The sequence below is a fragment of the Panthera pardus genome, unplaced genomic scaffold (assembly GCF_024362965.1).
Source record: "Panthera pardus isolate Hobbes unplaced genomic scaffold, ASM2436296v1 HiC_scaffold_17, whole genome shotgun sequence".
NCBI classification, from domain to species: Eukaryota; Metazoa; Chordata; class Mammalia; order Carnivora; family Felidae; genus Panthera; species Panthera pardus.
The window spans coordinates 53,079,916-53,097,477 of NW_026526732.1; the positions used below are offsets into that span (position 1 = coordinate 53,079,916).

Sequence of the window (17,562 nt, forward strand, 5' to 3'; positions counted from 1 at the left end):
TCACAAGGCGAGTTTGCAGAAATGGTGACACTTACTAGAGTAAAGAAATTCCTTTTTGAGAAACTTTTAAGCACACCCAAGTTTCATGCATGTCCGCTTGTGTGGCACCTCTGAATAAGTCCTCTGATAGCATTTTTAAGAGCAACTTCTTTCTTTCTTATAGAGCTTCTCATGAGAATAAAGATTCTGTACCCAGTGTTTTAATTTTTAAATTCTAGCCTCCTATTCTTTATTACTTACAAAGCAAATGGATATTGAGTATGCAAGAAAATCCCTCTTCTGTGGCTTTTATATCTACTTGTCTCATCTCCCCAGATACTTGAAAGGTACTTTATAGAATAGTATTTAGACTTACCATCATACCCTTTAACTTATCTAAAAGATTAAATGTAAAATGTCTAAAGACAATAGCACCATACCAGCTATTGTTGATGGAAATAAGTTGTTTGCAAATTATGTTAAGGGGAAGTCCAAAGTTACTGCTATCATCTGGATGGCCTCTTTGCCAAAGCCTCTGGACATACTCCCGCTGGCGCTCTATCTAGAAATGTAACATAAAAGTTAAAATTAGAAAAGTTAAACTTTCCCATGGGTGTGAATTATGAGCCCTGGCATGAGAAGAACAGCAGTCCTTTGCGTCCCTTCATTATTTGACTGATTTTCACCCAGACGTGGTTTTGAGGATCCATTCACACGAAGACATGCTGGTGTCTCAGTCTGAGCCTGGGATCAGCCAATAAAAACAAAGGCAACCAAGTTGAGACACTCTTAAGAGGCCCAGGAAAACTTCTCTTTGTCAAATGATTGACTACAAGGAAAAAAATCTAACCAGGTCTCAGGTAAACGCACTGCAACAATTTATCCCTTGCTTACTTCCTGCCACTGGCTTTTCCCCAGAGGATGTACACTAATTTTTCCTTTAGTGTCCTAAAAATAGCCACAGCATTAAAAATAAATTAATAAACACAACTTTATACATTAATGGCTTGTAAAGGGGTATGTTTAGTCCTCCTTTCAGTACCAATAAACTCCATCATGTAGTGAAAATAAGTTGTCTATTCTTTGCGGACCATTAAATGTAATTAGGGTTGGAAACTTCCATTTAAGACTGTAGTTATGCTTGGAATTCGACAATGCAAATGAGCTTACAAATAAACATGCTCAACGTGCTGCCCTAGAAAACCTGGATTCTGAACCTGCAATGAAAGGAAAACACTATTTTCAGTTATGGCCTTCTCACATGTACTATTTTAAAATCCAAATGTACTTACGTGCTGATTGAGGATGCCCCTCACCAGCTGCAAGTGAAGCCTCAGGCAGGTGCATTCATCTTTGTAGGCCTTAATGAAATAAGGGTGGCTGAAATCAAACCTTGGGCACCTGTGCATGATGTCAGTGATCACTTGTGCTAAGGCAAACCTCTCCTCGGGGTCCAACACGTGCTGGTAGGCTTCAAAGTAACTGTCAAGAAGCTGCAAATAAGGTTTCTAGTCAGGGAACAGCAGAGGCAGCCGTAGGGCCCAGCAAAGAGAGGTGAGGCCCCACCCACTCCATGCTTTGGAAAGCCCCGGGGCATCAGCAGGAGAGAAACCGCTCAGAACCTCGGGGTACCGCAGGGTACCCCGGCCTGGTTCGGGCAGCTGCAGCACCAAAGTGACTCAGAGCAATTAGTAAACCCACAGAAGGAGGGAGGGCAAAGGAAGGGACACTAGTTTTGCCTGTGTCCCCTCTTCCCCTGCTCTCCACAAATAAAAGGAGCCTTAAATAATGAATAATATAACATGTGATAATGATAAGCTCTAATGAGACGGTGCATGCAATGTCACTCCATCAAATATATTTGTCTGTAACACCTTTCTCCACAGGCTCATTCTCCTGCCTCCATTTTACTCTTTCACCAAATGGAGGCAGGTGGCCTCCTCTCCTTATCCTCATTTCTGACCCCTTTTCTTTAACAGTTTGCTCAATTTTACCTAGAAATTGCTAGGAAGGGCCTGGTGTACAGAACTCTGAAAGGCATTTGGGGGAGCTTTTCTTTTCTTTTTCTGGTTTTTTTTTTTTTTTTTTAGAAGTGAGAATTAGTAATTTTGTTGGAATGTTGCAGTGTATAAAATCATTTATATACTTTGATTATTGATAATTTGATGAAAAATTATTTGTATTACTTTCTTTTTTTAATTGTTTAATTTATTTTAATTTTTTAATTTATTTAAATTAAATTAAATTAAATTTAATTCCAGTGGAGGTCACAAGCCTTTCCTAAAAACCAAAGAAAGCTTCCAGACACTAACCATTGAAGAGGGTTCCTAATGTGAGAATCCAGAGAGAGATGTTCTTTATTTTGCTTTTACATTTGTCTGTGAGCGTAAGAAATTTCTGTTCTGAGTGTAAATTCTATTTGTGTGTAATTAGTCATGGTGCTAATCAGGAAAAGGCTCTTGAGAGATCACTGGGCTGGAATCCCAAACAGGGACCTGAGGGCAAGATAATTAAGCAGTTCTGAACAGTGTGATTACTGTTCAGGCCTTCATAGGCCTTAGACAATCTTTTTTTGGAGACCCTATCCCACATTATATCAACTATATTAAGACATACTCACATCCCATTCAAATTTTTTTTTCTGTAAAAATGTTAAATGATATTTAGAATTTTGCTTTTCAATGTGGCTACAAACATCACTTTGAGTTAATGATTGGCTATGATTTCTGGGCAGTATATATTCAGAGATTCTTAAGAAGTGAGAAGATCTGATCTAGAAATTTTCAGATGCAAAAGGAATGTTTATAAGTGCTCAGTTAACAATGTTTTTACATTTTACTGACGTGATTAAGCATTACTGCTTTCTATGTTGTATTTTCTTTTCATATTTCAGAGTAATGCATAAGGTTTTTTTTTTCTCAAATCCCAAACATTTTCAATGGTACCTGAAAAGCTCTTAGATCCTAAACACCAAGTCCACATTGCCTGATGGATAAATCAGCTTTCACTGGAAGCTTCTGAAGTTTTATTCCATTCATTTCACAACAGAACAGATTCCTTTCCTCTGCTGATCTAATCCAACACTTCCTCCCTCAGAGTTTTAGCTCAAGATGTCCCTTCCCAGTCTTCTTTCCCTAGCTCCTCTTATGGAGGTTTCACTCTTCTGGAAGGTGTCAGCTCCCATTGTAGTCATATCACCAAAGCACTAGGAATTTATCCAAAGGATACCGGAGTGTTGATTCATAGGGGCACATATACCCCAATGTTTACAGTGCTATCAACAATAGCCAAATTATGGAAAGAGCCCAAATATCCATCAACTGATGAATGGATAAAGAAGATGTGGTTTGTATATATAATGGAATACTACTTGGCAATGAGAAAGAATGAAATCCTGCCATTTGCAACAATGTAGATGGAACTGGAGAGTATTATGCTAAGTGAAATAAGTCAGAGAAAGACAGATATCATATGTTTTCCCTCATATATGGAACTTGAGAAACTTAGCAGAAGACCATGGGAGATGGGAAAGGGAAAAAGTAGTTTCAAACAGAGAGGGAGGCAAACCATAAGAGACTCTTAAATAAAGAGAACAAACTGAGGGTTGATGGGGTGGGGGGAGTGGGAGAAATGGGTGATGGGCATTGAGGAGGGCACTTGTTGGGATGAACACTGGGTGTTGTATGTAAGTGATGAATCATGGGAATCTACCCCCAAAACCAAGAGCACACTGTATATATACTGTATGTTAGCTAACTTGACAATAAATTAGCTAAAATTGAGCTAAAACAATATATATACATACACACACACACACACACACACATATATATATATATATACACATACAGACATATATATATATACACACATACAGACATGTATGTATATATATATATATATATACATATATATATATATATATATGTATGTATATATATTTTTTAAAGACACACAGGCTTGCCCAGTGTGTGCATTTAATTGGCAGAAAGGAGTGAATTGCTGAGGTTGCAATTTCCACCAATCTGACAGCCTAGCACACTTTGAGATGCATCAGAGAAAGAGTGTGTTTTGTTTCCTTGGGTGTTGGTCTTCCTGGTGGCTTGGGGCCAGGAAGTCAACCCTCTTCTTAACAAAATAAGAAATTTCCCTGAAGGTGATAAAAAGCCCCTCTCTTTGTGTGGAGTCCATAGCTAAGAAAAGAATACAAAACCAGAAAGAACTGAGAAAGTGCAAGCACTACACGAATACGTGGCAGGAAAAGCCAGGAGTGTCTCCATCTTGCTAATCATGGCTTCCAAGACTCCCTAGAGAGGTAAACACTCAAGAATCAATAGCAGAGTAGGAATCAAACGCTGCCTTATTAACAGATGTGCAGTATCTGGGCTTCAATGCTAAAGCACTAGGAGGGAGATCCTAGGGCACTTTATTTAGCATCTGGATTTGCAGGATGCCCTTTGGGAAACATTGGTCTCAGGGACCTTAGGTCAACCTTAGCATGAAAGGGAAAGCACCAAAGGAGGCTAAAATCTCAGAACACACAATGCACTCGTAGGTTAGGAACTCACACATCTCAGAGCAAGGAATGAAGAAAGGTGGAGATCTCCCGCCCTGTAAGTGAGCCTTGGGGAAAATTGAACAAGCAGGGTTATCTAAGTTACCTGTTCCCTCTGCTGAGCTCTAGTCTAGAATAACATTCAATAATTAAATAGTAGAGGACAAAACAAAAAGGAGGGAGTGACAGGTAAGAAAGGTGTCACTTAATAGCCTAGGTGGGGAGATTAGGAAAGAAACAATTACTTCCCTAAATCATTCTGGACTAACTTGAACCTTTTTCACTGAGCCAAGGCAATCCCAGGAGCTGGTTTATAGTATTTGTATGCCTTGACCTGTTTTTTGTACAAAGAGCCCTATTGTTTGGCTATTTGGTAGAAGTTTGTGGGGAGGGTTCTTGCTGGTGATTTCAATCTGCTGATACCAGGTTGCAGAGGTTGGTGCTAATTTGCCAACCTCGCTTTGTTGTTTACAGGATTGCCAGATTTAGCAAATAAAAATAGAGGTCACCTAGTTAAATCTGAGTTTCTGATAAACAACAAACACTTTTTGAGTATAAGTATGTCCCGCATATTGTCATAATTTAATTGGCAACACTAGTTGTTGAAAAGGAAAACGTGGCTCTTTTTAAAAATTCATTAGGCTTTTTTAAGCTTTGGCCTCAACCTCAAGAAACTCTCAGATGGACCCTTGCATAATTTTATTATTAATACTTTCCCAACAGGGGAAAGACCAGGATCTTTCTGCCTCACAGGTTCTATGTATTATCTGTTTGCTAACTGGCCCATTTCCATTTAAACTCTAGGCTGGTTATTTGTCTAAGAAGTCTTCCTCGCCTGTCAAATGTCACCTGTGTGTGTCAAGGGCCAACTCTCAGGCAAAACAATGCATGGTACACACTGAGGGTAGGCATCAAATATTAGAGAAAATGGGAAAAAAACAAAACAAATAATCTCAAACCTTTCTGTGTTTATATTATTTTTACTTCAAGTGTCTTATATTTCTGGGACTTAAAAAACTTAAAAAAATAACATTTTAGATCAAATGCAAGTACAAAACAGAAAATCAGTGCTAGCCACAACTGTCACAGGTTTTTATTTATTTATTTATTTTAGTTCTCCAAACACTAATTCAAATTACCCTGAAAATGTGTCCTCTGGTGGCTGTAGAGAGAATTAGCATGTGGAGCAAGTGCCACTTAGGAGCCAGGACAGCTAATGCCTGGCTTCTCTGAGTTCCTTAATTCACCTGAATTCACATCAGCCCTAATTTTATGAGAGTTTACACACAAAATGGTTACTTTCAGGATTTAAGACAGCCCAGTGTGTACTCTAGATTTGTACTCTAGATAACACAAAGGTTTATCCATTAGAAATAGGCTCTTTTGACAGAATTTCTGGTTTAGAAGGCCACGTTTCACAGCTTTGGCACAGATAGCTAGCTCAGTTTCTATAGAGAACTTATTGTCAGGGTAGGAAGGGGGGAGGCGTTTTCAATGATTTTTTTAAGTTAAAATAATTTCATTTACCATAGAGGAAACTAGTGAACAGCCCTGGTAGCTTAGCACAGAATGAAGTGTATGCCAAAGTGTGGAGAAATCGATTTTTCAGTCCTCTCTGCCCTTCTATTCTTCTATTGCCATTGAGTCCTGCCTGGGGCCTCCATAGAAGGCCTGGAAGCACTGAAAGGGAAGGTGGGGAGACAGAGCCCAGAAAAGGGGGGCTGCATAAAACTCATGTTTTGACAATAAACTTGTTGAGTTCAGGGATTCTGTCTTATTTACATTTAATGTAGCCTTTTCAGTCACTACACTCTGAGTCTAGATCTCTCACTTAGTTGATCAAAGGAAGTTTCTAACTGGCAGATGAAGGGTGCAGATGCAAACTCTGTAGAGGCCAGTTCCCTTTGAAAAGAGGAACGGTTTTCAAAGCCCGAGGCTCTCACCCTTTAAGCCCAGCCAGGTGTTTGCAAAAATTGGGTGACCTAAATCTCTGTGAGTAATAGACCAGAGAGTAGATGAAATGGTTAACCATCTAATCTACTAGAAAAACAATTCAAAGAAAACATTTCCACTTCCCCATCTTCTGACCACATCATAGTGCACTGTAAGCTGGCTTCCACCCCCATACCTCCTCTGAGAGTCCTATGAAGCTGGCAATGACCCTGGGGACTGACCCCACTGCCTGGTGTTTAGGAGTCCTCTTTCTTGATGTTTCACTGCATGCCACACTAGTTAGTAACTGTCCTCTCCTAATTAAAAGCACCCCCCCTTCATTGGCTCTTATCACACTATCCATTCTTTTTTTGTCCTCTAGTTTCTTTGGCTACTTCTTGTTCCCCTCAAGGATTCTTGTTCTGTGATCTTCCCCTTAAATTCAAGAATTACCCAGGGCTGCATTTAAGACATCTCTGGCTTTTCCTAGTCATTTGATTCATTACTGTGGCTCAACGTTCACCTTCATACCTCAGCTCATATCTGCTCCTGACCTTCAAACCTATACATCCCACAAAACATTCACACCTGAGTTTTAGCAAACTCTCCTCACATGCCTGTTGTGGCAGACTCGGTATTGCCTTCCCCTCCAAAGTGCCCCTCCTCCTGCATTCCATTTCAGTTAATAGCCTCCTCCCTGACCCTGAGAAAGTCCTTTTTAATTCCACCCTTATTAAACTCTCACCCCAGCGTCTGGTCTTCAAATCCCAACATTTCCATTTCTACAAAGTGCTCTCAAGTCTGCCCTCCTTCCTGTTCTCACTGTTCCATCCTTGGTGTAGGTCCCGTCTTCCCTCTCCAGGTCACTGTTGCAATAGCTGCACTGCTCTTCTGCACGAGCTCCACTCTAATCTATTCTCCCCACGAATACCCCAGCAACTGGTGAAAACGGAGCTATGGTCGTATTTCTCCCTTACTGGAACTCACCGATGGCTCCTCTTTGCTCATAAAATACACTGTAAATGTTGTATGGATTAGCAGGCCCTTCACAGGCTGCACCCAAAACACATTCAGCTCGTTTCTCATCATGCCTTTATAGCCTAGCCATAGAAGTCCTCTTGTTCTCCAAATTCACCATCCTCATTTTACACCTCCCTGACATCGCTAATGCTGTTTCCTCTGCTTAAGGATTTTTCCTTCTCTGACAGACAACATCTTACACATCTCTTAGTAACAGGATTAAATATCTATTCCTCTGAGAAGACTTGCCAATATTTCCTTTACTCCAATAGCCCCCCACAGGACAAATTCCTCCCTCCGCGGTGGTCTCTGGGGATCTTGTGTGTGCTTCAGTTGTAAGCTGTGAGTCACCTGTAATTTTTACTTAGAGACTGGGTGAACTTTTATAGACTAGAATTCCTTAAAGACAGAAATTATCTTCTCTTATTTATCCATATGTTCCTAATGTCTAGAATAGTTCCTGAGACAGAGGAGATACTTAATGTTTGATGAATAAACTCCCAAGAGTTGGTGACCATCAGAAGGGCTAATAATCCATGCTGTGGATACAAATGAAGAGCAGTGTTTCATTTATTACTAGGATATGAGCCATTGATGGTATGATGATGAATTTAGCAAGATGCCATCTCATTGCTTTAAACTCACCCTCGTAACTTGCTGCGCTGAGCATACCTTGCCCAACTGCCTGCCCCACCCACATGTGGTGTATTTCTAAAGGCCATAATAAAGTCAGGGTGTCTGTGTGTAGCAAAGTGAGGCTCGTCCCTGACAGGACAATGAATGTGAATGGAATCATCACCCATTCTCACTAAAAACATATATATAAGATCCTAAATTATACACCCCTCTAACAAATTATGCCTATAAGATAAAGTAGTACCCTTCACATTTTATTTTTTGTTAACAAGGAACCACAAGAAAATAAACTTATTATTCACACCCTTACAACTAGCTGAGATTATTTAAATAGAATAATTACTTTATTAGGAGCTGCCCCAAAAGACAGGCTTTTTGTTTGTTTTAAATACTGGGTTTTGTAAGAAAGTTTAACAGATGTTTTGTTTTCTAGGGAGAAATACCTGGCGCTTATTTTCTAGAAGAGTTGCTTCCCAGGTCCATATGTCATACAGCACAGCAAATCTGTCCACGCTTGCATGGGCCCATCCCCAGTCCTGGCCAGTATTTGACTTGCTGCCCTCTTTGTGACCTGGGAGAGAAGGGGGATGAGAATGACCAGAGACAGGCCTTTCCACGGAGCTATTCTCATTTGAAAAGCAGCCCTTGAACTGTCAGCTCCATCTCAGGAATGAAAACACTGAGTCAGTCACAGGGGTTCCTAAGAATCAGCTGGAGAGCCATTGGCCAAGACTAGGACCTAAGTTCACACTTGTTGACTTCTAAGTCAATAGAGGTTTTTGTTTCCACTTTTTAATTTTAGTCTTAAAGGCTAATTTTAGAAATACAACCAAAATTCAGTTAATATGAAATCTTCACGAAAATATCCTCAAACCTGTAATTTAAAGGCAAAACATACATTTCACCTTCTCTAAAAATAGGTCCCTGGTGGTTTAACCACAAACCCAGGTTAACCCCGCTCTTCCAAGTGAAATTAGCCAAGTAAAAACTTCTCAGAGAAGTTTCTAAGATATTCCTTAATTATGTTAATTCCTAACTTAAATCAATAAAGGTAAGTAATCATTGTCATTATATTCAGCTAAAATATTTTCCCACTATATTAATGCTAATTTTTCAATACCAGCATGAGTATTGCTTTCAATTTTTGAGTGGTCTATTTCAGACTGAAATATCAAAAAGTAAGAGAGTTTCAGGTGCTGAACTTTGAGTTCAATAATTATCATGTATATGATGGGTACTGAACAAGAAAAAGACTTTGATCAGGAATTTCTTCAGCAGAGGTTGGGAAATCATTCCACGATGGATGACTACATATTCACTAGCTCAGTTGAAAGATGGTCTTGTTCATGTGGCTAAATAACTGCTGACTGTTTCAATCAAATTAAATTCTTAGCAGCTTGAAACAGTTGTACAGTGTTATAAATTAATATCAATAAAAATGATGCCATCAGTATGTAGAATAACCAGTAAAGATAAAAGCTAAAAGTTGAAATTAAATGCCCTAGAATGTTGGATGCCATCACTGCATCCCATGATTCAGACACCCATGGTCTGTAACAAAGAGGGCAGAGTTCAATCCAATGTTAAGTTAATTCTGTCAGGCTCTGAAAGGTTAGTTGTCAAACATTCTTTGAGCAGTATTTTATATCAATATTAAAATTCTTTTTTTTAAGTTTATTTATTTTGAGAGAGAGAGAGAGAGAGGGAGGAGTAGAAAGAAGGAGAGAGAGAGAGAATCCCAAGCAGGTTCACACCGGCAATGCAGAGCCCAACATGGGGCTTGAACTCATGAACTGTGAGATCATGACCTGAGCAGAAACCAAGAGTCGGACGCTTAACTGACTGAGCCACCCAGGCGCCCCAAAATGAATTATTCTTAATTACCAACCACATATATTACAAAATAGCACAAACCCTTGCTAAATTTCCTTTTAGGTGTTGCAATATGTCTAGAAACTCTAAGCTCTTTCCAAATATAATGCTAATGTCATCATATTATTCCAAAAGGATTCTTCTTTCCTCACCTATTTCTAGAATTGCATACATTTGAGTGACGCCAGAAGGAAGAAGAGAACCCATAGTATAGGTTATTTGATTACCCTGAGTAATGATTTCTCCTTTTGGTGCTTATCCTGCTGGATTTTTGTTAGGAACTCCAGGGTGTCTCTGCTTCTAACTGCTGTTTCCCCAAGGTCAATCACTTTTTTGTCACTTAGGAAAAAAGAATTATTACCTTCACTCCCTTACTTTGCTTCCCTTGGGGCCCTGCATGACACCCCCTTCACCTGGTGGGGAACAAACAGAGTCTAAACAACAGTCAGAATTATAACCACGCTTTGAAAGAGTAGTCACAGTCTCCAACAAGAAGAGGGACTTGAGCTAGAAGCAGAACCATATCTTCTCTAAAGCAGGGGAGGTGTATGCACTTACTGAGTTTTCAGATACTATTGGATATGCATTTATGTTTCCAGGTGGAAGGTGTTAAACAGAGCCCTTAGTGTTTATTATTTGTTTGGCTGGTTGATTTTTTAAAATCTGACTTCTGACCTTTCTCTTTCTCAATGTAATGGCTGGCTACAAGCAGCATTTCTGCCTCCAGCTCCTTCAGATCACTCAAGGCTTCATCATACATGACATGCACTCCTCGCTGGTCCTGGGTGTAGACGTAACCCGCGTCTATGCTGTAGTAGTCATCCTGGTTCTCCACTTCTGAGAACTCCATGAACTGGATGCTGTGGACCTGGGGAAAGAAAGCCAAGCCCAGAAGTTACCGGAAAAGAAAGAGTTATATTTTGCCAGCCCAAATGGGCCAAACAGTAGGCTTCTGTTCTCATGCAGTGGGCTATCAGTATGGAGCTGCAGACATGCTGAATGCATAAAGCACTGTATGTAGAGAAAGACATATGAGCAAAGAATGCTGGCGGGGAAGGGTAGTGACATAGATAAATAGCTGATTAAGTTTTGTTCTGATTAACTCCAGGTTACCTGGAAAAAGGCAGGCAATAGAGCTGAGTGTTATTGGTCAGGGTGCCTGTGTTCTGGGCCTAGCTCTGCCAGGATCTCACCCTAGGCAAGTCACTCAGCTACTCTTGGCCTCTGTGTCCTCACCTGTAACACGGGGACAATGGCGATACCACAACAGTTTTACAGGGGGCATGTTGACACTGTGCTTATGAAGCACTTGAGATCTATACACATGAGCTGTTAAAGACTTTTTCATTTTAATTATACAAATACTTTAAAGATGCATTAACACAATCTCATGTCTTAGTAATATATATACTGAATTGAATAGTGTTCCCCTAAAATTCATGTCCACCTGAAACCTGTGAATGTGACCTAATATGGAAATGGAGCCTTTGCAGACATACATAGGTTAAGATGAGGTCATAGTGGAGTAGGGTGACTCCAATGACTGATGTTCTTTTTTTTTAATTAATTAAAAAAATTTTTTTTGAGAGAGAGAGACAGAAAGAGGGAGCACAAGCAGGGGAGGGACAGAGAGAGAGACAGGGAGATAGAATCTGAAGCAGGTTAGAGGCTCTGAGCTGTCAGCACAGAGCCCTATGTGGGGCTTGAACCACCAGCTGTGAGATCATGACCTGAGCCGAAGTCAGACGCTTAACTGACTGAGGCCCCCAGGAGCTCCCAATGACTGATGTTTTTATAAAAAGAGGAAAACATGGAGACCGACTCAGAGGGGAGAAAGCCATGTGAGGACAGGGGTGAAGATTGGAGTGATGCATTTAGAAGCCAAGGATGCCAAGTAACAGCCAGGATTACTAGCAACTGCCAGATGCTAGGGGGGACAAGGAAGGATCTTCCCCTGGAGACTTCAGAGGGAGCATGGCCCTGCTCATACCTTGATTTTGGACTTGTAACATCCAACACTATGACAGAATGAAGTTCTCTCCTGGTTGCTAGGAGCCACTCACTTTGTGGTGTTTTGTTATGGCAACTCTAGGAAAGTAGTGCAAGTAATCTGGGTATTCCAATCATAATTTCTCTCAGATGACTGAGGAACTGTTGCATCCTGAGAATAATTTTTCTGATAATGATCCTTACAATTTCAAACTTCACTCTTCTCAAGCCCACCTCATGCCCACTCTTCACTCTGTCTCAGCAGAAGCCCCTCTGCTTCTCCACCTCCCCTCACACAGACCCCCTGGCTCACACCCTCCTCTCCACTTCCTTCTGTTCTATGGGGAACAACCCTGCTCCCCTTCTCTGTGACCATTCCCTCCCATCTCTGAAGCTTCCCTTTTTCTTGGATACCCAACTCCTTGCAGCCAGCTATTTTCCCAACTGAAACTGAAACATGCTTACATCCCTCTCCTTTATTTTATTTTATTTTATTTTATTTTATTTTTTAAATGTTTATTTATTTTTGAGAGAGAGAGAGAGAGCATGAGCAGTGGAGTGGCATTGAGTGAGGGGGACAGAGGATCCAAAGCAAGCTCTGTGCTGACAGCAGCAAGCCTGACATGGGGCTCAAACCCATGAACTATGAGATTGTGACCTGAGCCGAACTCAGACACTCAACCGACTGAGCCACTCATGTGCCCCTCACATCCCTCTCATTTTTAAAATATCCTCTTGCCCTTCCCCAGGTACCACCTTTTGTCTCCCCTCCTCCCTACAATCTAACCTCCCAAGATGTGATCTGCATTCACTGTCTCCATTTCCTCATCTCCTACTCCTCGCCCGTCTCCATCTGACTCCTGTCTCCATCAAAGCAAACCACTTTCACTAAGACCAACAGTGACCTTTTCTCCACATCCAGCAGACTTTCTTTAGCCATCTTATGTAATCTCTCAGGAGCATGTGACACAGTTTTACACTTCCTGCTTCTTTTATTATTTATTTATTTATTTATTTATTTATTTATTTATGTTTTTTATTTTTGAGAGAGAGACAGCATGAGCTGGGAAGGGTCAGAGAGAGGGGAGACACAGAATCCGAAGCAAGCTCCAGGCTCTGAGCTGTCAGCACAGAGCCTGACATGGGGCTCGAACCCACAGACCGCGAGATCATGACCTGAGCTGAAGTCAGATGCTTAACCAACTGAGCCACCCAGGCGCCCCTATTATTATTATTTTTAATTTACATCCCAGTTAGTTAGCTTATAGCGGAATAATGATTTCAGGAGTAGAATCCAGTGATTCATCCCCTACATATAACACTCAGTGTTCATCCCAACAAGTGTCCTCCTTAATGCCCATTGCCCATTTAGCTCATCCCTCACCCACAACCCCTCCAGCAGCCCTGTTTGTTCTCCATATTTAACAGTCTCTTATGTTTTGTCCCCTTCCCTGTTTTTGTATTATTTTTGCTTCCCTTCCCTTATGTTCATCTGTTTGTATCTTAAATTCCACATATGAGTGAAGTCATATTTGTCTTTCTCTAATTTCACTTAACATAATACGCTCCAGTTCCATCCACATTGTTGCAAATGGCAAGATTTCATTCTTTTTGATTGCCGAGTAATACTCCATCATATATATATATACACATCACATCTTCTTTATCCATTCCAAAGCCGATGGACATGTGGGCTCTTTTCCATATTTTGGCTATTGTCGATAGCGCTGCTGTAAACATTGTGCACTCCCTGCTTCTTGACTCACTCATTTCCCTGGCCTCCTGAGACCCCACCTTCTCTTTGGTCTCACCAACTTTCCAGCCATCCCTTTGCTGATGCTTGAGGTGTATTTTTCTCTATCGGGTCATTAAACAGGAGTCACACTTAAGACCCAGTCTTAGGACCTCATCTTTTCCTCCTATACTCCTTCCTTGGGAGGCAGTATACTTTCACTGCTGAGATTACCTTCTTTAGACCATTTGCTCCCTGGTATCTGTAATCCAGGCCTCCTAGAGCTCCAGACCCACATATCCAATGACCTATTTGGCATCTGTTCCTGGGCATCTCAAAGGCCCCTCAAACTTAATATGATAAAATTGTGTTTCTCCCACAAACCTGGGCCATCTCCAACTTGCCCATTTTGGTCAACAGCACCATCACCCAGTCACTTCCTCTAGCATGAATCATTCCTGCCATCTCCTTCTGCCTCACCCTACATGTTTAGTCTATCACCAACTCCTGTTGATTTGACTTCCTATCTTTCCAATCCATCACTTCTCTGCATCTCCACCACCCACCATCCTAGTCCAAGCTGTAATTAGCTTTCACCAGGAAAGTCTAGGAGCTTCTAAACTGGTTTAGCCTCTTAATTGGTCTATCCACATTGCTTCTGGCCCGAGTTTCTTTTCCCTCATTTTACTCACTGCTGACAGATCTTTTAGAAGTGCAGTTTTGAGGGGTGATCAAGGTGGCTCAGTTGGTTGGGCTTCCAACTTTGGCTCAAGTCATGATCTTACGGTTGACAAGTATGAGCCCCGCATCAGGCTCTGTGCTGACAGCTTAGAGCCTGGAGCCTATTTCAGATTCTGTGTCTCCCTCTCTCTCTTCCCCTCCCCCACTCATGCTCTGTCTCTCTCAAAGATAAATAAACATTAAAAAAATTATTAAAAACAAAGAAATGCAGTTTTGATTGTCTTGTTTCCTCCACTTTAATATCCCTGAAAGGCATCCCATCACTTACAGAATAAAGCAAAACTCCTTAACAGGGCCTACACAGTCTGGCCCCTGCCTATCTCTCTCCAGTGGTTCTCAACCAAATGTGATTTTGCTCCCCAGTGGACATTTGGCCATGTCTGGAGACATTTTTGGTTGTCACAACTTGGAGGTAGGTGCTACTGGCATCTAGGGGGTAAAGGCCAGGAACGCTGCTAAATATCCTGTAATGGTTGGGACAGCCTCCCACAACAAAAGAATTATCAAACGCAAAATGTCAATAGTGCCAAGTTCAAGAAACTTTGGGCTAGTTTCATTTTGCATCACTTTCCACCTGGATCACTGTGTCCCAGCTATTCATGTCTTTTGGTTTCTTGTGAGTGCCATACTCTCTCTCTGCACAGGTCCTTTGCACAATCTATCTCGTCTCCATTGAAAGATCTCCTTCCTCCTTTGCCTAGTTAAAGCCTTTTCGCCTTCCAACCTCAGCTCTATCATTACTTTCACAGGGAACTCCTGCTGGCTTCCCTATAACACCAAGTATCTCTTTTGAGGCACTTACTGAGGTTGTTGTCTTACATTTATTTGTGTGAGTATTGATCAATATTTGTCTCACTCACTGGATTTTAAGTACTATGAGGGTAAGGAACATGTATATTTTTGTTCATTATTGTATCCTCAGTGTTTATTAGAGGGCCTAACACATAAAAAGTTAGAAAATAAGTAAAAGAATGGATGAAGAGATAGTTCTTTATATTTTTGTACACAGATTTCTTTTAGTCTATGATTTTATGATGCTTACTTGTACTTCTAACATATACCAGTCAGAAATCCTGTATTTGGCCCTCATGGATTCTCACCTCATGTCATTACACCTAATAAATGCATTCTCAATGGGGGTGATAATGTCCAGGGTAAAAAGTAGTTCTTGGAGGGGCACCTGAGTGGCTCAGTCAGTTAAGCATCTGCCTTTGGCCCAGATCATGATCTCGTGGTTTGTGCGTTCGAGCCCCATATCGGACTTGCTGCTGTCAGCCTGTCAGTACAGAGCCTGCTTGGGATCCTCTGTTCCCCTCTCACAGCTCCTCCCTCTGCTTGTGCTCTCTCAAAAATAAATAAACATTTTTTTTTTATTTTTTTTTTCAACGTTTTTTTATTTATTTTTGGGACAGAGAGAGACAGAGCATGAACGGGGGAGGGGCAGAGAGAGAGGGAGACACAGAATCGGAAACAGGCTCCAGGCTCCGAGCCATCAGCCCAGAGCCCGACGCGGGGCTCGAACTCACAGACCGCGAGATCGTGACCTGGCTGAAGTCGGACGCTTAACCGACTGCGCCACCCAGGCGCCCCAAAATAAACATTTTTTAAGGAAAAGTATTTCCTGGAGGACAAAAAAATCTTACTTTTTTATGGTATAAAGCACAGATATACATACTATACACATATGTGGCATATCTCTGGTATTAACATTTCTTTGGAGGGGGACTGTTGGGGAAAAAAGTCTAAAATGAGTCCTTGTGGGGGAAGCAATAAAGAAAAAAAGGTTAGGAGACATTGGCCCAGTTTTTCATATATACATGAAATATGATATAAATAATATTTATCATCTTAGCTATTTTTCAGTTTACAGTTTAGTGGCATTAATTATAGTCACATTGTTGTGCATCCATCACCACCATCCATCTCTAGAACTCTTTTCACCTTGCAAAACTGGAATTCTGTATCCATTGAACAATAACCCCTATTCCCTCTCCCCCCAACTCCTGGCCTCTACCATTCTCCATATTGTCTCAAGTGAATGTGACTACTCTAGATACCTCATATAAATGGAATCATACAGTATTGGTCCTTTTGTGACTGGCTTATTCCACTGAGCATAATGTTCTCAAGTTTTATCCATGTTGCAGCATGTGTCATATTTTCCTTCCTTTTTAAGATTGACTAATTTTCCATTTTATGTATATATCCTATTTACCATCTGTCAATGGACACTCGAATTGCTTCCACTTTTTGCCTATTGTGAATAATAGGCAAATATAATAGGCAAATAGAATAATAATTATGAACATAGGTGTGCAAATATCTCTTTGAATCCCTGCTTTCAATGCTTGACCAGAAATCGAATTACTGGACCATATGGTATTCCTATCTTTAAATTTTTGAAGAAGCATATTGTTCTTCTGTAAATGGTGGCTGCATGATTTACATTCCCACCAACAGTACACAAGGGCTCCAATTTCTGCTTTTTGCTATTCTTTAGGCATACAAATTTTTTTTTAAGTTTATTTATTTTTGAGAGAGAGAGAGAGAGAGTGAGTTGGGGAGAGACAGAGAGTGGGCAGGGAAAGGGAATGCAAAGTGGGCTCATGCTGTCAGTGCAGAGCCTGACATGGGGCTCGAACTCACAAACTGTGAGATCATGACCCAAGCTGAAGTCAGGTGCTTAACCGACTGAGCCACCCAGGCACACCTAGGCATACAACTTTTTAATAATTAGGCGCCTCCTTTGACTAGGAGTTCCCAAACTGAAAGTATTGTTTCTTATAAAATGATAAGTACCAATGAAAAACAGAAAACATGCTGAGAAAATGATATCACATACAAAAGTTAAACAGCTTGCTTAGGTTTATAAGCTAGTATATTGGCTTTTGCTGTTGGCATTTTAGCTCCTATCACCTGTTATGCAAACTGGGCTCTTGTTTAAGGAGAAAGGGACAACTTAGTGTGGAGTCCTTTATCCACTTTATCGGAGAAAAACTTTCCCGATGTTCTTGTGCTGGGGCATTTTCTAAAACTAAAGAAACAGCTATTAGATTGAGTTTCTGAAGCTGATGGAAAGCATTGCAGTGTCAAGATGCTGACTGTA

At 40.8% G+C, this 17,562-nt stretch overlaps 1 protein-coding gene across 5 annotated transcripts in view; it reads right to left on the reverse strand.

Moving 5' to 3' along the window:
* The window catches only part of CCDC162P (uncharacterized), a 176,946-nt gene that overhangs the window by 99,861 nt on the left and 59,523 nt on the right, over positions 1–17,562 (reverse strand). For all 5 annotated transcript variants that reach the window (XM_053904591.1, XM_053904590.1, XM_053904589.1 and 2 more), the window contains 4 exons: positions 10,670–10,862; positions 8,566–8,693; positions 1,272–1,472; positions 420–541 (listed from right to left, as the gene is read on the reverse strand). In XM_053904591.1, the coding sequence (XP_053760566.1) occupies positions 420–541; positions 1,272–1,472; positions 8,566–8,693; positions 10,670–10,862 (644 nt within the window). The remainder of the gene's footprint in view (positions 1–419; positions 542–1,271; positions 1,473–8,565; positions 8,694–10,669; positions 10,863–17,562) is intronic.